Here is a 23,521-nt window from a genome sequence, read left to right as displayed (position 1 = left end):
ACCTTAAAGGATAATGCTAATAATGCCATGATGTCAGAAACTTATTTTCAAATGGTACAATAAAAATATATTATGTTATATCAGGTCATATATCATATCATACCACATTAGAGAGAGACACACAAAGAGAACAAACAGCAAAATGTTAACAATTGTTGAATCTAGATGAAGGTACACAGCCCTTCACTATGCATTCCTTCAACTTTTCTGCATGTTTGAAATTTTTCATAATAAAGAGATGGTAGGGGGGACTGTTTTGAGAACAATAGGTAATCAACTATCTTCATGAAACCGCTCTTCCTGAAGTCAAATAATCTTATATCCCAGATTACAGTCTCTAAATACCATTTCCAACTAAAAGGAACTATGAATCTTTGGGAAAAATAGCTGATACCAGCTCTAGTTTAGGAATACACAAAATAAGCATGGTACATTTTACTATATTAAAAAGCAAGAAACCTTAAAGGTTGTGTCAAAAAAAACCACTCAGGATCCAACCTGAATAAGTTCCAACTGGTCAAAATAGGACAATTTAAAAATGATAAAAACAAGGGTGCCTGGGTGGCGCAGTCGGTTAAACGTCTGACTTCGACTCAGGTCATGATCTCACAGCTTGTGAGTTTGAGCGCCGCGTTGGTCTCTGTGCTGACAGCTCAGAGCCTGGAGCCCGCTTCAGATTCTATGTTTCCCTCTCTCTCTCTCTCTCTGCCCCTCCCCCACTCATGCTCTGTCTCTCAAAAATAAATAAATGTTAAAAAAATTAATAAAAGGGCATCTGGTGGCTCAGTCGGTTGAGCGTCTGACTTTGGCTCAGGTCATGATCTCACGGTCCCTGAGTTCAAGCCCCGCATCGGGCTCTGTGCTGACAGCTCAGAGCCTGGAGCCTGCTTCTAATTCTGTCTCCCTCTCTCTCTGCCCCTCCCCGGCTCGCACTCTGTCTCTCTCTCAAAAATTACTAAACATTTAAAAAAATTAATAAAAAAATAAAAATGATAAAAACAGCCAACCAACCAACAATTGAGACACATCATACATGTATCAAATTATGAGTTCATAATGGTACCATAAAAAAAAACCTCACTGGTCACTTTTGGAGAATGCAAGGGAACCAACTCATTAAAAGCTGGTAAAATAAAAAAGAAACAACCATTTTTCTTGCCCTTCCTGCATGAAATATATCTCTGGGTAACAAGCTGTTGTGGAAAAGTTTCTCTTTATAGAGGTATTCTACCTACTAAACAAAGAAGGAAAAACAGAATGAGAATATTATTTTCTATGGGGCGCCTGGGTGGCGCAGTCGGTTAAGCGTCCGACTTCAGCCAGGTCACGATCTCGCGGTCCGTGAGTTCGAGCCCCGCGTCAGGCTCTGGGCTGATGGCTCGGAGCCTGGAGCCTGTTTCCCATTCTGTGTCTCCCTCTCTCTCTGCCCCTCCCCCGTTCATGCTCTGTCTCTCTCTGTCCCAAAAATAAATAAAAAATGTTGAAAAAAAAAATTAAAAAAAAAAAAGCTGGTAAAATAAAAAAGAAACAACCATTTTTCTTGCCCTTCCTGCATGAAATATATCTCTGGGTAACAAGCTGTTGTGGAAAAGTTTCTCTTTATAGAGGTATTCTACCTACTAAACAAAGAAGGAAAAACAGAATGAGAATATTATTTTCTAACTCCTTTATTAATGAAACTAGAGCAGTGGTTCTCAATCAGGGATAATTTTTGTCCCCCAGGGGACAACTGGCAATGTCTAAAGACATTTTTGATTATCACAACTGGGGGAGTTGCTACTGGCATCCAGTGGGTAGAGACCAACGATGTCGCTAAACATCCTGCAATGCACAGACAGCCACCTACAATTAGGAATTATCTGTCCCCAAATGTCAGTAGTGCCAGGTGTGAGAAACCCTGGTCTAGACAATGAACATCATCATTTACCTCACAAACAGGCCACTGTATGCCTCCTGATAAGAGTACTAAACTAAAAAAGAGAGAGAGAGAATACTAAACACACTGATGAATTAGTTTTGCCAAAATAATCAAATCTAAATCTGATTAAGTCTCTAACTACCAATTTACCAGAAATACAGGGGACTGAGAAACATGATAAATTTACCAGAAGAAGCTCAGAAAAATTCAGACTTTGAGAAACGTTACAGAACAAATGACATGGTTTCTTTACAAAACGGGCACCTGGATAGCTCAGGTGGTTAAGCATCTGACTCTTGATTTCAGGTCAGGTCATGATCTTGTGGTCCCCAGATTGAGCCCCACAGGCTCCACCCCTACAGCAAGGAGCCTGCTTGGGATTCTCTCTCTCTCCCTCTCTCTCTGCCCCTCCCCTGCTCATGCTGTGTGTGTCTCTCAAAATAAATATATAAACATTAAAACAAACAAACAAACAAACCGGGGCTCCTGGCTGGCTTAGTCAGTGGAGCACACAACTCTTGATCTCAAGGTTGTAAGCTCAAGACCCATGTTGGATATAGAGATTACTTGAAAGAAAGAAAGAAAGAAAGAAAGAAAGAAAGAAAGAAAGAAAGAAAGAAAGAAAGAAAGAAAGAAAGAAAGAAAGAAACAACTTTAAAAAGACAAAAACAGTAAGGGAAAAAAGAGGATGAACTTAAAGATTTAAAAAGATTTAAGAGATACATCAACTGTGATGTATTGACCTTATTTGGATTTTGGTTCAAACAATTTCTTTTTTTTTTTTTTAATGTTTATTTATTTTTGAGAGCGAGAAAGAGAGAGATAGAGCACGAGCAGGGGAGGGGCAGAGAAAGAGAGAGGGAGACACAGAATCTGAAGCAGGCTTCAGGCTCTGAGCTGTCAGGCTCTGACCCTGGGCTTGAACTCATGAACTGCAAGATCATGACCTGAGCTGAAGTCGGATGCTCAACCAACTGAGCCACCCAGGTGACCCAAACAATTTCTTAAACTAAACATTTATAAGATAATGGGGGAAATATGAGCAAATAGATATTTGATATTAAGGAATTATCGGGCTTTTTGGGGTGTGACATGGTACTGTGGTTTGGTTTAAAGAAGAATCCTCGTCTTTCAAAGGTAACATACTGAAATATTTATTGATGAAATGCTATATCAAAAATATACACCAAATAATTAAGTGGAAGGAGAGCAAGGGTATAGAGTTAGATGAAACAAGATTGGCCATGAATTATCATTGGAGAATCATTAGCATAGTAGGTACATGAAAGCAGGTACTTTCACCTCGGTCAGATCACTTATGGCAACAGTACAAATGAGGCATAGGCAAGTGATTTTGCACAAGGTTCGCCAGCAAAATGGTCTTACCCAAGGTAAATAAACATTCATTGTTTTATTGTTTGTTCTTTCTTTTCATATTTGACATTTTTCCATCATAAAAGTTTGAAAAACAACCACAAAAGGATCTTCTAATAGCTTAAATTAAGGAATACTTAAAACTTATCTTAGCAGACCCCTCTGTACTACTTAATGCTGTTCATTATTTCACTTTCTCTAAATTCCCCATTCCTTGGATTCCATGGCACCAGCCTCTCTAGATTCTCTTCCTATCTTTCAGCTTGATTCTTCATAGTCTCCTTCACGGAATTCTTTTCATCCACACACCCTTTTAATGTTGGTGATTCCCAGGATTCTTGTCAGCCTTCTCCCTCTATACACTCTACTTGGATGGTGGCATCCACATTCATGGTTTCCTTTATCATCACACCTTTACTTGAGGCAAACATCCAACTTCCCCCACCCAACCTTTCCTCCTGGATTCTTTATCTCAGTTGATATCACCCAGTCATCTAAACTACAAACTTAAAAATGATCCTGGCTGATGCTTTCTCTCCACTGACCTGACTTCGGATACTAAATCAATCATCAAGTTTTCCCAGACTAGTTGAATGTTTCCTCTTCTTCCCTATTATCCCTATCCTAGTTCAGTCTCTCATCCTCTCCTGACTGAACATTAGCAGAACTTCCTTTCTAATCAGTCTCCCTGCCTCCATACAACCACCACAGTGATCTTTCTAAAACAGGATCCTGGCTCCTCTGCTGGAATTACTATCACCAACAAGGGTAACTCTCAAACTTGGATAAAAGGTCAGATATATGTCAATTACATTATCTATTATAATAATATTTTAACAAAATGCATAAATTCCTAGTGTTTACAGATCTCATACAACTCTAGGAAACACATTTACAAATTAAATAGTTGTGGGTGTTAAATGAACATTAACGTGATGAATGAGTTTGTTTTGCTGAGATCAAATTGCCTCTGGAAGAATTACATGATGCACAAGGCCCAGGCATAGGTTGTTCTCAAGACTGGCCTATCTTCACTGGCTCTGGAAGGGCTGTGAATCTCTTCCATTCTGTCTCCAAACCTGTGCGAAATCTTCCGCTGTACGCTGCACCGGGACAGCATCCGGTCTTCTCTCCACCCTAAGGCAACGTTTATAATCTAAGACTTTTTTCTCTTCTCATTAGCCCTGGACAATTAAATAGAACTTGGCTCCAACTCTCATAAACACCGGACAGGACTCTGTTAGAAGGCGAGCACGCACACGGACGCAGAATGTGCTTGCCTTAATTTCCTTTTCATCTTACCACAGAAACAGAAATGCAATACTTGAGAATTTTTTTAAAGAACTCTGCCTTCTTCAAGCCCTCTCGCTCCCGAGACCTGCAGGCTTCATTCCCGCCACCCTCCATTCCGCCGCTAGGTGGCAAGCTGCTCACAGCTGCCCGCAAACGCTCGCCTGGGAGGCGTCCTCCGGATGGAGCGTCGTCACTCATCCCTGGCGATAATTGGCTATTTCGCCGACCCCGGGGGGAGGAGCCAGCAGAGAACCGGAAGCGTTGGGTTCGGTGAGTGCACAGTGCGTGCGCATTCAGGGCTCAGCGCCGACTTAAAAGAGGCAGACTGCAGCTCCTCCTCCAGCCTGAGGGGGCAGACCGGATTCCTACAAGGTGGAGGGCAGAACCTCCAGAGAGGGGTCACACTGATAAGGGCTGGGCCACATTGAGGGGAGGAGTCACGTTGAGAGGAGGGGGTCACAATGACCGGTGTAGTCACTCTGAGAGGTGGGGTCTCATTGTGTGGAAGGAACACACAGAGGAGGGGTGTCTCACTGAGGGGTTCTGATACACACTGATGGTGGCAGTATCATACTGGGAAAAGGTCCCTCTGAAGGGGGCGTCTCACTGAGGAAGTGAGGGGTCTCCGAAGGAAAGTGCTCCTGGAGGGGCGGGGTTTTGCCGAGGGGTGGGATCTCGAGGAAGGAGGGGCTTCCGGGCAGGTGGAGGCTTCTCTGCAGAGAGATAGGGTCATTTGGAGGAAAGAGTAGGAGGTTGAGGCTGGGTAGTCACTGGACGGATACTCCTCTCTTCCTCTGAACTTTATTCGAGGGAGGCGGGATGGAGTAAGGAGGTGTGGGCCACATCAGGGACGGGCTGGCCACAGGCTCACGATACAACCGCCCGAGAAGGGAGAAAGTGTCAGGGAATCCAGGGGTGTAAGGGTCGAGACCTGGGAAATGGGCAGGCTGGAACAGAGCGCGGGCCGGAAAGGTAGGCAGGTTGCTGGGCTACCTCCGATTGTGGCTAGACCTGAAGTGTCTACTTTTCTGCCCTGCTGGCCCACGGAGCCCAGGAATCCGGCGGCTTCCTGAGCTCGGCTCTCTGTAGACAGTGGACTGAGGGTGGGAGGAGAGAAAGGACACCCAGGGCAGCTAAAAGGTATTTGAGCTGCGCGGACGCACAATCAACCCATAATTCCCTTCAGTTATTTAGCTCGGGCCTGAACTTATTTGGCCCCGACGTCCCAGACCCTCTCGCCCAGGGTGTCGCTGCCACGGGTTAGGGGTTGCGTACCTGAGGGGGCGTGGCCGCTGCCGGTGGGCCGGGCTGGAAGGAGTTAAGCGGAGGCCCGGCTCAGCCCCGCCCCTGGCAGGCCGCGGAGCCTGAGCCCCAGCGGCGAAGCAGAGCAGCCGCCGCCCGCCCGCCAGCCAGCCCGCCTCCGCCTGCGGGGAGTCCGCCCGCTTGCCCGCCGGCGCCCGGGAGAGCCACTGCCACCGCCCGGCCCAGGCCCAGGCCCAGGCCCTGCGCCGAAAGAAGCGGAGCGGCGTTTACCCGGGCCCTGCAAGCCGGCGCGGCGGGGGCGGGCCCAGGATCTTCCGCTGATCTTCCATTCTCCCGGGCGGGAGCGGGAGCCCCGGCGTCCCGAATCGGGCTGGGCGCGCGCCCATGGCAAGCGCGGCCTGCCCGGGCCCCGGGGACCCTGCCATGTGAGGCAGGCCGGGGCTGGGGGCCCGGCCATGGCCGGGGAACGGCCCCCACTGCGGGGCCCTGGGCCAGGGCCCGGTGAGGCGCCGGGGGAGGGGCCCCCGGGGCCGGGGGGCACGGGTGGAGGCCCGGGCCGGGGCCGCCCCTCCTCCTACCGGGCTCTCCGCAGCGCTGTGTCCAGCCTGGCGCGCGTGGACGATTTCCACTGCGCCGAGAAGATCGGGGCCGGCTTCTTCTCTGAGGTCTACAAGGTAGGATCAGCAGAGAGGGCAGAGGGGCGGGACCGAGCCTTAGACGGGAGGCTGGAACTAGGGGCCCCAGACCCGGACGACACTCGCGACCTGGCGAATCTGCACGGGACTCGCCGGCCCATGCCGCCCCCAGGTTCGGCACCGACAGTCAGGGCAAGTCATGGTGCTGAAAATGAACAGACTCCCCAGTAACCGGGGAAACACGCTACGGGAGGTGCAGCTGATGAACCGGCTCCGACACCCGAACATCCTAAGGTGAGCGGCCTCAGCCGCTTGCTGAGAAGCTTGCTGGGAGAAGAGGAAAGATCCCGCGGGAAAAGTGGGAACTGTAGAGGGGCCTGGGTTCTCACAGCCTACCCTCCTATCTTCCCCATCCTCTTCCAGGTTCATGGGGGTCTGTGTGCACCAGGGGCAACTGCACGCTCTTACAGAGGTGAGGATGGGCCGGGAAGGAGGGGACCCCCCACCATCACCATGGGGAGAGAAAGTCAGCGCCCGATGCATCTACAGAGGAATAATGAGAGGCAGCAGGACCTCCTGCCATGGGAGGCTTCCTGAACTTCCCTTTGGGCTAACCACAAATAAAAGGCCTCAGTTGGTCACATTCCCTATATGCTCTATAACAATGTTGTCCAATAGAACTTTCTGTAGTGATGAAAATGTTCTGTAGGTACATGTGGGTAGGTAGCAGTAGAAATATGACTAGTGTGACTGGAGAACTGAATGTTTAATTTTATTTAAACTTAATAATTTAAATTTAAATAGTTGCACAGGTCTTGGACAGGACAGCTCTAGAATATGAGCGGGAGATCCTAGCGCACAGACTCACCCTTCTGACCTTTGCGATCCTCCTAAGTGTCCCCTGGCTTATAAGTAGGAGACCTACAGTACAGGCAGAAACCTTGACATTCATTCCCCTTCTGCTCCCATTATGCCCCAGTATATGAATGGGGGAACCCTTGAACAGCTGCTCAGCTCTCCAGAACCCCTGTCCTGGCCTGTCAGGCTCCACCTGGCTCTGGACATTGCCCGCGGCCTGCGGTACCTGCATGCCAAAGGTGTATTCCACCGAGACCTAACATCCAAGGTAGGCTGGCCAGGTGGATGGAGGCATGAAAGGGGATTTGAAACTATTACACTGTAACTGACCCATGGATGTTGGAATGTGAATAGTAGACATATTAGGATGTTGGGCTAGCAAAGCATTGGAGAATGGGGGACTGGGGTGAAGGGGAGCTCTAAGGGGCTGGGTACCAGCTTACGTTTGCAGTGATAGATGAAATTGCCAGATTGGGGTGCATTAGAGAACTGGTAGATCAGAGAGGGTTGGGGTTCTTCTGGAGTGACAGGGCTTTGGGGTGTATATTGGGAGATAAGAGAACAGAAGGTGATGGGTGTATGGGGATGCTATGTGTGTGTCAGAACTGTCTGATCCGACGGGAAGACCAAGGCTTCACGGCTGTTGTGGGTGACTTCGGGCTGGCTGAAAAGATTCCTGTGTATAGGTGAGGTGAATGCCCCTGTGCTCCCTAAACTTTCTAGAAGGCCCCTATCTAAATGAAGCCTCCAGAGACATTTTCCTTGGAGTGGGGAGGGGGCTGACCTCATCCCCTTTTGTTTAGGGGGGTTATCTGAGTGAGCTGTTTCTGACCACTCTGCCCCTACCCCTGCAGGGAAGGGGCAAGAAAGGAGCCATTGGCTGTGGTAGGTTCCCCATACTGGATGGCTCCAGAGGTGTTGCGGGGTGAGCTGTATGATGAGAAGGTAAGACATCAATCCTTCAGATACCCAAGGCCTTCCAGAGACCTTCGAGATACTTTTATAAGGTCCCATCCCAATTTCCTTAACAGCCCTACTGAATATTTAGGAGACCCCCAAGATCTCCCTTCCCCTTCATAGGCACCCCTCTAACACATGAAACTATCAAGACTTCCCCCCAAATTCTGACATATTCTGACAAAATTCTGACATGAAAACTGTCAGTTCCTTCCACTGACATTCTCTCCTCCCCCCAGGCTGATGTCTTTGCCTTTGGGATTGTCCTCTGTGAGCTCATTGCACGAGTACCTGCCGACCCAGATTACCTACCCCGTACTGAGGTGAATGATGTCTCCAGGTTTGAAAAGGAGGAGCTCTAGACTGGTTCTCTGGAGGTTGAGGTCCTGACTGGGGGGCAGAACGAGAACCCAAGGAAGGCTGACTTGAAGGCCCCTCTTCTCTGTACCCACAGGACTTCGGCCTGGATGTACCTGCTTTCCAGACCCTGGTAGGGGATGACTGCCCACTGCCCTTCCTGCTCCTGGCCATCCACTGCTGCAGTGTAAGATCCTCACTCCGTTTCCTTGCCTACCACCCACATCCATCAGCTAGCAAGGCTTTCCTGTCCCAGGTGGTGAGAGGAAAACTTAGGGACCCTCTTTTGGAGCAATGAATGAAGCTGTTCCTTTCTCTCCCCATCAGATGGAACCCAGCACTCGTGCTCCCTTCACCGAAATCACCCAGCACCTGGAATGGATCCTTGAGCAGCTGCCTGAGCCATCCCCCCTCACCAGGGCTCCCCTGACACACAATCAGAGTAAGTGAGCATGACCTTGACCCAACATAAGTCCTTTTGCGTCTCTTCCCTAGGACTGAGGGAATTGTCTGGGGAAGACTAAGTGTATTTATTAGCTGAGAAGGCTGTGGGTGGGTGGTGGTGAAAAGACATCTCAAAAAAGGATATTTTCAAATTCTAGAGCCAAGGAAGGAGAAGGAGGAAAGAAGAGGTAAAGGAGGGCTAGAGGTGACATCTCCCCCTTTCCAAAGTACCCAGTGGAACTCCCTTTTGTAAGCTCTAGTCCCACCAGCCTCCTGGTGAATAAGGAGGCCTCAAGGAACTATGATCAATGCTAAGAACAGTAACCACACACTTCTCTGTCTACAGGGTCTGTTTCAAGAGGGGGTCCGTCTGCCACACTTCCTAGGCCAGACCCCCGGCTTTCCCGAAGCCGTTCAGACCTCTTCCTGCCCCCATCACCGGAATCACCCCCCAACTGGGGGGACAATCTGACTCGAGTCAACCCCTTTTCACTCCGGGAAGACCTCAGGGGAGGCAAGATCAAGCTGTTGGACACACCCAGCAAGCCAGTCACCCCCCTGCCCCTTGTACCACCATCACCACTGCCCTCCACCCAACTGCCCTTGGTGACCACTCCAGAGACCCTCGTCCAGCCTGGGACACCTGCCCGTCGCTGCCGCTCGCTACCATCATCCCCTGAACTTCCCCGACGTATGGAGACAGCACTGCCAGGTCCTGGCCCCCCCACTGTGGGCCCCTCGGCTGAAGAAAGAATGGAGTGTGAGGGCAGTAGCCCTGAGCCAGAACCCCCAGGACCAGCTCCCCAGCTGCCCCTGGCCGTGGCCACAGACAACTTCATCAGCACTTGTTCCTCAGCCTCCCAGCCCTGGTCCCCTAGATCAGGACCTACCCTTAACAACAACCCCCCAGCTGTGGTGGTGAACTCCCCACAAGGCTGGGCTGGGGAGCCCTGGAACCGGGCCCAGCATAGCCTGCCCCGGGCAGCAGCCCTGGAGCGGACAGAACCCTCGCCGCCCCCCTCAGCTCCCCGGGAGTCTGATGAGGGGCTGCCCTGCCCTGGCTGCTGTCTTGGCCCTTTCAGCTTTGGCTTCCTGTCCATGTGCCCCCGCCCCACACCAGCTGTTGCCCGCTACCGCAACCTGAACTGTGAGGCGGGCAGTCTCCTCTGCCACCGAGGGCACCATGCCAAGCCTCCCACACCCGGCCTGCAGCTGCCTGGGGCACGCTCTTAGCAGTAGAGCCTGTGGTCTCTGGCCTCCAACCTTGGCCTTCAGGATGCCCTGTGAGGACAGAGCACACATACTGGACAGTGCCAGCCCCAGATGGGCTGACCAGCTCTTCTCCCCATGTAGGGGAACCTCAGCATGGACTCAAGGGACAGAACATTTCCTATCTAGCCCCTGGGCTTGCTCTCCCGTGGGCGATCACTGAACCAGACAAAGCATTGCTGACACATGAGACTAACACGTGCAAATTATTTAAAAATATTTCAATAAAACTGCCTGGCTGGCTCCGGGCTGCCCCTATCCACTCAGCCCATGCGCCCTCCTCCACCCCGCCCCCAATTCCACTATGGGAAGTTCTTGGGGAGGCCAAAATCTCTTCTAGAGACTTCTTCACCCACTTCCCCAGGAACAGTCCAGTTTCTGGGACAGGATTTCAAGCAGGCGGCAGGCTGGCTAGAAGTGTTGGGCATGGATCAGCCCTTGCCTGGGCACTGCCCACAGAAGAGTGAAAGAACATTGGAGGGAGATGATCTTAGGGCCTGCAGGCTGCAGTTACAGGTGAGGGGCACAGGCTCTTGTTGGCACGTGTACCTGTAAGAGTAAAGCATCAGTGAGCTCCACATTCACTGTTATTAAGAATGCTCATCCAGCTCATCCCATCTTCTCAGACAGCCAAGAAGCCTCCCTCCAGTTCCAGGCCTTCCCTGCCCAACCCCCCCTTACATAAGCAGACCAAGGCCCTGAAGTCTGTAGAGGTGACTGTCACTCTCAGGAGTAAGTTTTTCCCCTGACTTCTGAGCCCCTGCTCTGAGATCCTCTCCCTCCTCCCTCCCCAACTCTCTTCTCGTGCCTCAGTCCCATCTCTCGTGCTTACCCAACTCAGGGCAAAGAGTAGTCCTTATCTGGATTCCCGAAAGCTGCCATCTCACAGATGCAGGGAAGAAGAGAAGTGCAGTCCTCCTGCTGCCCCTTTGGCCAACTGGTTTGTACCTTGTAACATCTTGAGCTTCGACCATAAGACCTAAAGATTGGTGAAGTATAACTGGGATAAAATTCTGCCCCTCCCACCCCACCCCCCCATTTCACCCCACCCCCACCCCCACCCCCACTCCCTTCTCTCCCCTTGCCCTGCATTAAATACAATGAAGTCCTAGCTTGCCCTGCCTGCCTAAGGCCACGTCTGGGCATGGTTCACGGGACAGATGTCTTTTCCAACCCGAAGAGGCTTTAGGACCAGGGGAGGGAAAAATCACCCAAGATGTTAAAGATGGAAACCCCAGTTAGGGAACATGGATGATGACTACCCTGTTTCAGGGTCCCTGGAGTTGATCTTCAAAGTTATCCCACTGCTCCCTTACTTCCTGGGGCAACTCTAGTGCCAAGTGGTCCTGACGGAGAAAGTGCCACCTCAGTTTCGGTAGCCTTGTCAAGGGATAGGAAGTTAGATGCCAGGGTTCATCAGCTGTGAAGCCCTAGCTAAAGCCTCACCTTCTTCCTCTGAGAGAAAGACGACATAGGTCCCAACCCAGTAACTTAAGGGCGCCTGGGTGACTCAGTCGGTTAAGATCCAACTTCAGCCCAGGTTATGGTCTCATGGTTTGTGGGTTCAAAGCCCCACATCTAGCTCTGTGCTGACAGTGCAGAACCTACTTGGGGTTCTCTCTCTCTCTCTCTCTCTCTCTCTCTCTCTTTCACAAATAAGTAAACTTAAAAAAAAAAAAAAAAAAAAAGGTCCCCACCTAGTAACTTAAAAAAAAAAAAAAAAGTGCCAGGGACTGCTAGGTACTGGGGAGGGGACAGAGAATAAGACTGTCCTAAGAAGTTATTAATAAAGAAAATGCACAAATAGGCAATTACAATATTGACTTATGAAAGAGTTTTGGGAGCAGGAACTGGAGAGGAATCTCAATACTATGTCTTTATGAAGGAATTAAGGAGTTGGACATGCCCAGGAATCCTAACAGACTTACCCAGAGGATTTTTTACTATCAGCCTGCTGCCGCATCTTAATATAGCTGGAGATAGCCCAAAATGAACCAGGAGGATTAACTTCTGTCAACATCTTCCTCGCATTGTTGAGATAATTACCCTGAGGGGAGATTCAGAGAGATGAGAGGTATGTGGAAAATGATGAGAAATATTCCAATATGTTGGGGGGGGGGGCAAGGGGGGGTAGGGGAGGGAATGGGCCAGTGGAAGAAAATGAACACTACAGGGAGCCCTATGAGCTTTGACCAAGAGGACTGTGTCTGACTGGTACATGACATCAGCTCATCAGTGACCTATCCCTGCAGCCTTCAAGCCACCATGCAGATGGAGGCTCACCCTTCAGTTCACCTCCCAGCTGGGTAAGAATTTCTGCCAGCCTTTGAAGGGGAGTCATTCCATGAGCTGCTCTGTTCACAAGGAGCCAGTCCTTTCAATCCAGCCCACCAGTTTGGGACCTCTCTGCCTGATATTCCATGAGAGTCAAAGAAGCTACTAAGCAGCGCTGAGAGCTGAGCAGAAAGCTGAGATGAGAAACAGGTTAAAGTAAAGATGGTTCATAAGCTTCAACTCTCATGCCACCTCCAGTCAGTTGGTAGGGGCCACCTCAAGCACTGTGCTGAGAAGCTGCACGGAAAAAGGACGCGTGCCACATGTGCACTGCCATTCCTAACTGACGGCATAGATCCCTCTACCCACTACGGTCTGTAAATGAGGGTATGCTTACTGAGTAATAAATGTCATTGAAGGTGGCCAGGTCAGAGGACAGAGATTTACAGTGGTTTTGGCTCTCATCCCAAGTTCTTGCAGTAAGTGAGATGTAAAAGCAACTCTTCTCATTCAGTATCCATCCTGAGGGACAGCAGGTATCTAAAAACCAGAAAGAATGTGACAGCACAGCCCAAACCCAAGAGGGAGATCTCCCCATTTGGGATGAAAGTGAGGACTCTGCGATCTGGTTGCTCACAGTGTCCCCCTCAGTCTAATCTCAGCACCTTTACTGACTTCTAACACTTGATCTTTACGATCTTTCTTTCTTCAGCCTCCCCTAGTAATTCCATTCCTACACACATTTAGGAAAAGCCTTTGGTATTCAACAACATCACTCCTTAACAGGCTGGGAGCTTTATTTTCATAGGGCTCATGGTACTACTACCGATTTCTGAATGATTGCAGTCTCCCCCCTACACCTTGGCTAACCTCACCTGGGCCCCCCATAAGTGTTCAGTAGGCTCTAATTCATCTCAATAGGTCCTTAAGCATTCCTCACTGCATATTCAAAACTTTCCCATACCCCTCAAGCTGCTAGCCACCTCCCCTTTCCTCCCCACTCTTCCACAAGTAATAACCTTCGTTCCTGTTCTGCTGAAATTGTCAGACACTTGATGTGAACTCTCTCCATTTCCTTCCCTTCCACCCCAAAATTTGTCCCTTCCCTGTTCCTCTGTTCCTGACCATAAGAAATAAACATCCCTCTTTCTTCAACAGCCCCCAATCTGCGCTCATGATCCCAACCCACCTCTCTCATTGCTTTGTTCCATGAGTCCTACCTCCATCACTCAAAGATCGTTCCTTCCCCACTCGCTCCCTCTCTTCTGTCTACATTTTTTCATGTCCCCACCTAGCTACTCTCTTGTGTTTCTGTCCCATGGCAACTAAAAGGAATAAAAAGTCAGTGTGGCCACCATGGAAGAGGCTGAGAGGATAAGGGTCATGCTGAAAAGTAGGCAGAGACCTTGGTAGCCAGGTGAAGGACTTTTTATATTACAAGGAAGAATAAGTCAACACGGGGTTTTACATAGAGGAGTTTTGTTCACTGGCTGTATCCCAAGTGCTTGGTCACAGCACTGGACATATAGTATTTATTGCATAACTTTTGATGTAATTAACTGGATGACATGATCAGATTTTTGTTTTTAAAGGATCACCCCGGCTGCAACATGAAACGTGGATGGGGGAGGGAGGTGTGGAGGGATGTTTAGGAAAAACAGTGCAGCAAGCTGCCACAGTTATCGTTGCAGAAGATGGGGGTGGGCAAAAATGTGAACAAAAGTATAGATGCAGGGGTGGAAAATGGAGGGAGTTCCTCTGCCAGAGTCGGGCACTTGACTCTCGGGCACTTTCTGCTGAAAGTGACAGAGAAGGTGGTGGGGTAAGGAGCTATCGTGGAGGGCAAACCACCACTGCACAGCTGCCAGGCAGCATTGAGGGACCGGCTGGGATGGAGACTAGAGTTCTGGTGGCAACAAGAAGAATGACCGCCCAATATGGCACACGTGGGTGCAGGCATGCGCCAGGTGGGCACTTGAGTTCATCAGGTGATCAACCCTGGTGCACCAGAAGGTGCAAAGGAACAAAGGAGCGAGTGGTTCAAGTGATGGATAGAGAAGTGTCAGCTGATGCAAAGGAAACAGGAGAGATAGTGGGTTAGAGGCCTCAATGAGGTTAAAGACGTGTAGGGAAAGCTTGGAGGAGGTGGGTGTGGTCAGAGTGGAGGTCTGAAGGAGCACCTGGGCCTGGTGGGCTCAGTTGGAAGAGCATGCAATTTTTGCTCTCAGGGTCGTGAGTGCGAGCCACGCATAGGGGGTAGCGATTACATCAGTAATACATGCATACATACATACATAAAGAGACACCTGGGTGGCTCAGTCAGTTAAGAGTCTACTGACTTCAGCTCAGCTCATGATCTCACAATTCGTGAGATTGAGTCCCACATTGGGCTCTGTGCTGACAGTGCAGAGCCTGCTTGAGATTCTCTGTCTCCCTCTCTCTCTCTGCCCCTCCCCTGCTCGAACTCTCTCTCTCTCTCTCAAAATAAATAAACTTTAAAACACACAAACAACAAATAAAAAACAGATCTTGGAGTTGAGATCGGAAACTAGCCTTTTAGTGGAAGAGCAGTTTAGGATGCTGGGACCTAGGGTGTAGCTGAGGGAACGGGTGACAGCACTGCACGGAACTGAGAGTCATAGAGAATAAGAAGGCTAAAGAAATGAGGACTGGGTGTGTCTACACATAATCTTACTATCTAAAGCCTTGGGGGAGTTATCCAGATGCCCCCTAAACTAGACAGAGCCTAACCTGGACCATAGGTCACCAGTCCGTGAACATTCCAGTTGCCTTGGCCCTGGTACCTCTAATCTCAGCCTGCTTTTTGCACCGCCTCTCTCCTTTTATGTGACCCCCTCCTTCACCCCCACACACTGCCTGGGCTCCTGCCTTCAAAATAGATGAACGCTCCACCCCAGTTCCCTACCCCACATTACCCACCCCCACCTCATTGTGAGTGCCACCCACACTTGAGAGCTTCAGCTACTTTGCCCCACCGCCCCTCATCAATCACTAATTCTTAACCTTTGAGGAATCTCAGATGTAGTGAGAAATAAAGCTATAGACCCTCTCTTTAGAAAAATGTGCAAACAACCAGTTTCACATCCAAATTCAGGGGGTTCCCAGATCTTTGACTCTGATATCAAACCACATGAGACCTGAGTTTGGTGCTTTGGACAGTGAGATCTGCATTGCTGGCTGCCACCCTCCTCTCCTGGAGGATCTGCCTTAGAGCTGGGTGAGTCGCCCTAAATCCAGTATGCAACTTGATCCTCCTCTCTGTTAGCCAAGGCTGCACAGCTTGTGTCAGCCACCACTCTGATTTACGACCCCTTTCCTCAACAACTTAATACGGCCCCTGATAGATAGATCCTGCCCCTGCCACGAGTGTGTCCTCATTTCAATCTGTCCCTCACGCACACCCTCCCATCTTTCCTCTCCCAGAGCAGATACCTGATAAGGGGCATGTGAACAAGGGCTTCATTGTATCCTGCATCCGGCTTAGCCTCTGCTCCAAGGTCCTCCTCTGCACCTCCTCACTTTGCAAGGCCTCCTTGGTCTTCTCCCTGTCAGACTGGCAGGCCTGTAACTGCTCTTGGGTAGCCTGGTGAACCCTCTGTTCCTCCTGTAGTGCTTCCTGACTCAGGGCTAGTTCCCTCTTGGACCCCTGCAGATCCTCTTCCCTCTTCCCCAGCTGGGTTATCTTTAGGTGGAGATGCTGCCTCAGGCTGCTGTTAGTGGCTTCCAGAACACTGTTCATCTGCTGGAGCTGCTGAGATCCCTGCAGATCTGTTCAGCCATAATGAGATTTGGAGGACATCTTCCTCAGCCATGCTCTGGTGCCCTGAGACTTCAGCATCAGTCTTTTGTCTGCTCTTGCAAATTTTTGCATAACAGGCTGAAATATAGGATCTGACTCCCTAAAGCTTAAGGAGGTACTGGATCAGGTAAGGACAATTTAGGAAGACACGGCACTCTAAAACAGACCTGGCTGGAAACCAGACCAAAAGCTAAGGAGGTGGTGGTGACTGGGGGCCCTGCCCAGAGAAGGGCAGCTGCTGGAGACAGTAGGGGAGAAAATTGCTTGGGGTAAGTGGGAAAGGGGGGACGGCCATACTCACAGCGCACTCCCAGGCAGATGGCGGCCACCCCTAACAGCAGGCAGGCGAGGAGCAGGCCAAGAAAGAGGTACAGCGTGCAGGCTGCGCGGCCTTAGGGAGACAGTGGGATGAAGGGCAGAGACCCCCACGAAAGTCTATAGCCTGAGGGGCTGGCTGGGTGGGTGGTATTCATGGGAAAGGGCATCCCTCAGAGGACGTGGTGCAGGCATGGTGGGTTTTGTCGGGTAGTGGGTTTCCGCAGGTAGCGAGGGAAGATGTTCCAGAATAAGGGCTGGGATTGCTGCTGGTAAGGATTGAGGGGCGCTACCTGGTAACATGGGACTAAATCTCAGACGGAGACAGAGGACGGGGATATAGGAGTGGGGACCATCGTAACGGGGGGAGACGGGAGGATCTAGGTCAACCTGTGGGAAAGATATATGTGGATATTGGGGGTGAAAAGGACGGGGAAGGGGGTCTCGGGGCTGCCCGCGCAGTCCGGAGGGCTGTTCCGGCAAACTCTCGGTACCAGACCCGCACACCGCCGGGCAGGGCACCAGCCCAGCTGGGACCCCGCCAGCACTTCACTTCGCTATCACCTCCCGGAGCTGCAGCGCCGGGTGGGTGAAGTGAGGGCGGCCGCCCTGCGGGAGGCCCCGCCGCGTGCCCGAGCGCGAGCCCTGAGGCGCGGGGAGGGCGGGGCGCGCAGGTGGGGAGGGCTCCGTACTCACCAGTGAGAATCCTCCCGGCAGCTGGTGACGCCACGGAGCTCCAGGACGCAGTTGGCTGCTCCGCCTGGAGCCTTGCGGACCGGTGGCTACTCCAGTCTGAAGATGGGAAGCCCCGGGAAATTCCTTTCTTTCCACCCTCTCCTTCTCCACCGCGCCGAGAAGCCTTCAGCGACACGCTAGAGTACTCTGGGACACGCTTAGCATTCTCTGGAGTTCTGCCTCTCCCCCAGGATTCTTGTGTCTCTCCTGGGTCTTACTATATCCTCTCCCCGGGGATCCCCTCCTCTCCCTCCTGGGTCTCCCCTTATGTTTTCCGCAGCCTTCTCCACACACCCCCCCCCCCATCGGCCTGCCCCAAATCCTCTTCCTGGAAGCGCGTCCATCCCCCTCCCCTGCCCTTTCTTCTCTGTCCCATGACTCCCCACTTCCTATTCGAACTCCTCTCCCCACCGGGCTGCCCTGACTCCTCCCCGGATCCCTTGTCTCCACCTTGCCCCCGGGGAGCTTTATTTTTCCCTGGCTCGCATTTATCCAGTGTTCAGTCTTCTCTTTCCTAAGCACCCCCTCCTTTTCCAAGGGTGTTGTCCCCCCCTCTCCAAGAATACTGTGGACTTGCAGCTCGAGACACAGCTCTCCTCACCCCCCCCCACCCCCCCACCCCCCGCCAAACAGACAGGCTCTGAGCCTTCCGTACCTGCTTTGTCCCCTACTCCAGAAGAGGCCAAGCTCAAGGGCCCACCAGAGACTGAGACTGAGGGCACTTGTACATTCTCGTAGGTGAGTTCCTCATCCTCATCAGCCTCTGGGGCAGGAGAGGAGAGAAAAGGTGGAGGTGGGGTAGAGTCATGAGGGAGCATAAGGTTGCAAAATGAAGGAGATGCTTCTTCCACCCTTACCCTGTCCTGACCGGCTGGAGACGCTCTTCTTCAGGGGAGCCTTCACAAACCGCAGGTCTGCATAGGTGATGGCCTCAGCCATGGCCCTGAGCACCTCTGCTCGCACCCTTCTCCCCCTTCTTCCACTGGCCCCAAGCTTCCCTTGACACTCTCCCCTCTGTCCCTTCACACTCTTAGGCTCTGTGTTCCTTCGGTGACTGCACAGCTTAGTGCTTTACCCTGTGACTTCCAGTTACAAAAGAGGAAGATGTGAGCAAGTCTCAGACAGATGGGTTCAGTGAAGCAGATGGCATCCCTAAGCCTCTGCCAGAGGGACAGCCTGGGAAACTGAGGTCCAGAACATGTGGGTAGAGACTGGAGGTGTCAGGGCTCACTACTCAGGCCTGTCCCTGTGTCCTGCCTGTGCTCCCCCTTCATGCATCCCAGATCCATTTTGGCAGTACTGGGCTCTAAATGCCTATCCTCCTGATCATCTACCCTGATTTGCCCCATGCTCTTCTCTTGGCTGCTCTGTGCACAGGCTTATCTATGTGTTGTCAGAGCTCTTTTGTGCCCAACTAAACACAGAGGATGTCCCCAGTCATTGCTCCAGAATGGAACTCCATCCTCTCCATCACACTGGGGTATCCTACTTTGGAGCCTGTGCTCCTCCTCATCCTGCGGTTCCTAGCAGATGTAGGTTCCCAGAAAGAGGCCCTTGATTTGGTGGGGCTCATTTCCTTATCAGTTTGGGGGCTTTCAGGGTAGATTCAGCTCCCCTCCAGCTGTAGTCCTACAGGGCTTCTGAGGATCTCACACATAGGAAGGTTCTCACTCCAAAGCTCTTCCTGAGAATGTGGCAGCCCTTTGGAGGATGCAGAGGATCTGGGGCCACACTGCTTCTCTTCTATAATCCCCCAGACTCCCTCTTCACAAAGTCTCCCTGGCCTTCTGGACCCTTGTTCCCTTCTGACTACATGTTTGGCCAATCAGCCCCTTCCCCATCCATCTTGCCCCCTGCTGGACTTGGGACATCTGAGCTGGATCCAGCAAACTGAGTCCAGGAGGCAGAAGCTTGGGGATAGGCCTGGGCTGGGGGTGAGGATGAGGGACAACCCACAGCTTGTGCACTTTGGGAAAAGCCTGCAGCACGGACCACATATACTCCCTTGTGGGGGGTCAGGGAGCAGGTGAACAAAGGAGTAGTGTGGCGGTGAAGAAGGGCAGCAGCTTCTCTCAGAAGGGAGGCAGGGAAACAAAGCAGGGCTGGGTCCTGAGCGCACGGACTCTGAACCTGAGGTTTTGATATTTTCTTGTTTTGGTTTTAGTTTTTTTCTCTTACTTTCCTTTTAAAGGTCTTCCTTTAAAGAAGAGTCTCAACATTGTCCCTTTACACCCAGCCCCAAGGAAAAAGGGGGCATTCGTGGGAGAAGAGCAGGGGCTGGGAGGCCCTTATGGGTGCCAAGGGCCTAGCTGAGAGGGAGACCAGTGGGGGAGGAGGGACTGTTGAACAGTAGTTCAAAGGTGCACCCTAATGTTCTTTTACCAGGATGTGACCCCAAAGGGCTTACTTCCACAGGTGGGAAGAAGCTGGAACAAGACAAGGTATGTAGGTGGGAAAAAACCCACTTGCAGTGGGTGACATCTGCCCCCGCAAAACCTCTTCACACACTGCCACCTCTGTGGGGAGGAAAAAGGAAGGGGAAGGAGGTCCTCACCACATGCTAACAGCCGTAGTGTATGACTAGTGGTGTGTGGAGGGGTGCTGTGATGGGCCCTATGGGTCTGTTGAGAGCTCTGCCCAATAGCACCCCACAGCCCACGCACAAAAAAGGGCCCACTGAGGTAGAAAAACACATTTGTCACCTGAGGAGAGGCAGGCATATTGCCTGTGTGTGAGTGTGCATGTGCGTACATGCATCCCCAGGTCTTTGCAGGATGTGGGGGTATCTGTGTGAGGTGAGCATCTATGTCAAGGCCTGCTGGGAGGACGAAGCTCTGAGGATTCTGTGGGCTGAAGGGTGCCTGTGAAAGCTGTTATTTTTTTCCATGGCAGGGAATGAGAGGCCATTTTCAGAAAAGTCTTAAAAGGTCATGGGGACAGATTATAGGAGTATTTCTTTTTTAAGACTCACTGTTTCCTAAGGTGTCCCTGCAGCTGTTAACCGTCCTTGCTTAACTAAAGTTTCCAACAACCTTGTCCCCTCCCCCAGTCACCCTATCAGGACCTCCTCCAGATAACAGAGGACAGTGTGTGTTGGTGGCTCCCTGGGGGCCTCTGGGGCCTAAGAGAGTGAGTGGGAGCACATAGAGCAGCTGGTGGCATGGGTGGGTGGGGGCTGTCAGGGTACTTGTATCTGTGGTGTATGGGGGCGGGGGCAGTGTGTACATAGATCCGTTTTGCAGGAACATCTGCAGGAATTCAATAAACTATAGATAATATCCCCGTTTTCAGAACCAATACACAAGCGAGCAAGGCCTGGAGGCCAGGTGAAATACCAAACCAAGTGTCCAGTATGTGCTCAAAAAAAGAACCAATGGATATGCTGCCTAAATGGGACCTTGGAGAGGCTTCAAGAGAGAGGGTCCCCAAATGCACCTGGAGTGAGCTAAACTGCACATCCACAATGGCATAGACAACTTAAGCAGTCTTGGCCTGTGTCTCTGTCCTCCTTAGCTCTTGTGGGGATGGTTACACATCTCCTTATGACGTTCTGCTTTCCCTTCCAATGCCGCCTTTTGTGAATAGGGTGTGAGAGAGGGATCCTTCTTCCCCACATGTGTCTTTGCAATATTGACATTCACATTACCTTTCAAGATTGGGTATCAGAAAGGACGCCTGAAACTCGTACTGTGCCTCCACTTGCCCAAATGTCAGGAGAGCCTGGGGCCTTTTAAGAGCTGAGAAGCCAGTGCTGTGCATTTCAGCTTTTCCATAACCATTATATCATATGAGCACAGACACCAAAGCCCATTTCTTGCTCTCTCCTGGCCTCTCCATTGTTTGTTACAGGGACTCGGTTGTAAAGGTAGATAACAGGAGGCAGCCCAGCGATGAGGACAGCAAATGAGGAATTTGCTGTGTGGAAAGGGGCTCATCTGTATAAATTTTGGTGAAGTCCAGCCCACATCAAGAAGTCAAGGAAGGCTTCTGAGACCCTGAAAACCAGGTTGTATACAACTTCATTACTTTAGTCCACTGGCTCTGGGAGGCTCTAATTTATAGACAGAGCATGGTAGGCAGAATAATGGCCTCTCCAAAATGTTCACACTTTAATCCCCAGAATCTGTGAGTATGTTACTTTACTTGACAAAAATGTAAATGTGGTTAAGGACTTACTGCATTTAGTAAAAACATCCAAGTATGTTAAATAATAAGAATAATAACAGGCATCTCTGTCTAAATGTTTTTTTTAATGTTTATTTATTTTTGAGAGAGAGAGACAGAGCGTGAGTAGGGGAGGGGCAGAGAGAGAGGGAGACACAGAATCTGAAGCAGGCTCCAGGCTCTGAGCTGTCAGCACAGAGCCCGACGCAGGGCTCAAACTCACAAACTGTGAGATCATGACCTGAGCCAAAGTCAGCCACTCAACCAACTGAGCCACCCAGGTGCCCCACTAAATGTTTATTTTAATGGAAGTGGTTTTAGTATTTCACCCTTGAGAACAATGTTTGCTGTTAAGTTTTAGTAAAAAGCCTTCATTATATTTCAGCAGTTTTCCTCTTTTTCATTTTTACATAGAATTTTTATAAGGAACTATATTAAATTAAGCTGGCTCTAACTATTAAATATGGGAGCTTTTCTTCTTTTCCTATAGTTTTGACTAAATTAAATGGCATGGAAGCTATCATTATTTAAGAATAGATAAAACTTAGTTCTGGTGTCATTTGAATGCAATCTTTTCTAAAAGTAGGTCTATAATCACCTTTTTATTCTAGTCTTTTCTAAGATAAGTTGAGCTATTCAAGCTTTCTTCTTTCTCTTGGGCCAATTTTAGTAATTTACATTTTTCCTAAAATGTATCTATTACCTCTAAATTTTCAAGTTAGTTGATGAGGAATTTTATTTATTATTATTATTATTATTATTATTTTTAATGTTTATTTATTTTTGAGAGAGACAGAGCATGAGTGGGGGAGGGGGGGGCGGAGAGAAGGAGACCTAGAATGTGAAACAGGCTCCAGGCTCTGAGCTGTCAGCACAGAGCCCTACGCAGGGCTTGTACTCACAAGCTGCAAGATCATGGCCTGAGCTGAAGTCAGCTGCCCAACTGATTGGGCCACCCAGGTGCCCTGATGAGGAATTTTAAGTTGCACCTTTTTATAATTCTTTAATTCTTTCTTCCAACTAATATTGTCTATTTTTACTCCTTTTTTCTTTGTGTGTGTGCATGCTTGTAAGAGGTTTATTAGCCCTTTTATTTATTTATTTTTTAATGTTTAATTATTTTTGACAGAGAGACAGAGCATGAATGGGGGAGGAGCAGAGAGAGAGGGAGACACAGAATCTGAAGCCAACTCCAGGCTCTGAGCTCTCAGCACAGAGCCTGACACGGGGCTCGAACTCACATACCTCGAGATCATGACCTGAGCTGAAGTCGGAAGCTCAACCGACTGAGCCACCCAGGCGCCCCTTTATTAGCCCTTTTATTTTATTTTTTTTTTAATTTTTTTTCAACATTTTTTATTTATTTTTGGGACAGAGAGAGACAGAGCATGAACGGTTTTTTTATTTATTTTTGGGACAGAGAGAGACAGAGCATGAACGGGGGAGGGGCAGAGAGAGAGGGAGACACGGAATCGGAAACAGGCTCCAGGCTCCGAGCCATCAGCCCAGAGCCTGACGCGGGGCTCGAACCCACGGACCGCGAGATCGTGACCGGCTGAAGTCGGACGCTTAACCGACTGCGCCACCCAGGCGCCCCTATTAGCCCTTTTAAAGAACGTTTTTAAAGTGTATGCTCTTTAGTATTTTTGTTGGTTCTCCATTTCATTCATGTCAGCTTTTGATATTTCCTGCTTATTTTTGGTTTCTTGTTCTTTTTGTAATCTATTGAAATAAGTACTCCCCTTTCTCTCTCTTTCTCTCTCTCTCTCTCTCTCTCTCTCTTTTAAGCTTGCTATCTTTATAGCATTTGGGGCATATATGATACAGGGCAATTGAGATGGCATC

General features: G+C 50.1%; 2 protein-coding genes and 2 long non-coding RNA genes across 7 annotated transcripts; 3 read left to right on the top strand and 1 right to left on the bottom strand.

The window, feature by feature from the left end:
- Positions 1–5,261: 5,261 nt before the first annotated feature.
- Positions 5,262–10,626, top strand: TESK1 (testis associated actin remodelling kinase 1). The gene is made up of 10 exons (XM_058694986.1): positions 5,262–6,522; positions 6,656–6,777; positions 6,907–6,955; positions 7,463–7,609; positions 7,945–8,027; positions 8,196–8,286; positions 8,538–8,621; positions 8,753–8,842; positions 8,983–9,097; positions 9,446–10,626. The coding sequence occupies exons 1-10, from the start codon at positions 6,304–6,306 to the stop codon at positions 10,330–10,332; spliced, it is 1,887 nt and encodes a 628-aa protein (XP_058550969.1). The 5' UTR covers positions 5,262–6,303; the 3' UTR covers positions 10,333–10,626.
- Positions 10,569–18,583, bottom strand: CD72 (CD72 molecule). 3 transcript variants are annotated; one of them, XM_058694987.1, is made up of 9 exons: positions 18,370–18,583; positions 18,168–18,275; positions 17,474–17,569; positions 16,764–16,853; positions 16,096–16,431; positions 13,040–13,182; positions 12,297–12,415; positions 11,201–11,347; positions 10,569–10,917 (listed from the first exon to the last, which is right to left on the bottom strand). In XM_058694987.1, the coding sequence occupies exons 1-8, from the start codon at positions 18,449–18,451 to the stop codon at positions 11,206–11,208; spliced, it is 1,116 nt and encodes a 371-aa protein (XP_058550970.1). In that variant the 5' UTR covers positions 18,452–18,583; the 3' UTR covers positions 10,569–10,917; positions 11,201–11,205. The 3 variants fall into 3 exon arrangements, with proteins under 3 accessions (XP_058550970.1, XP_058550971.1, XP_058550972.1); XM_058694988.1 differs by lacking the exon at positions 16,764–16,853; XM_058694989.1 differs by lacking the exons at positions 10,569–10,917; positions 11,201–11,347 and adding an exon at positions 11,465–11,551.
- Positions 12,304–13,797, top strand: LOC131491719 (uncharacterized). The gene is made up of 2 exons (XR_009251619.1): positions 12,304–12,442; positions 12,621–13,797. It is a non-coding gene; the product is annotated as an uncharacterized LOC131491719 (long non-coding RNA).
- Positions 17,563–23,003, top strand: LOC131491718 (uncharacterized). 2 transcript variants are annotated; one of them, XR_009251618.1, is made up of 4 exons: positions 17,563–18,250; positions 19,898–19,953; positions 20,804–21,518; positions 22,806–23,003. It is a non-coding gene; the product is annotated as an uncharacterized LOC131491718 (long non-coding RNA). The 2 variants fall into 2 exon arrangements; XR_009251617.1 differs by lacking the exon at positions 22,806–23,003 and having other exon boundaries at positions 20,804–21,753.
- Positions 23,004–23,521: the final 518 nt, after the last annotated feature.

This window comes from Neofelis nebulosa, chromosome 12 (genome assembly GCF_028018385.1).
Source record: "Neofelis nebulosa isolate mNeoNeb1 chromosome 12, mNeoNeb1.pri, whole genome shotgun sequence".
Taxonomy (NCBI): Eukaryota; Metazoa; Chordata; class Mammalia; order Carnivora; family Felidae; genus Neofelis; species Neofelis nebulosa.
Note: the sequence above shows the minus strand (reverse complement) of the source record. Positions and strands in the feature narration are given on the sequence as shown.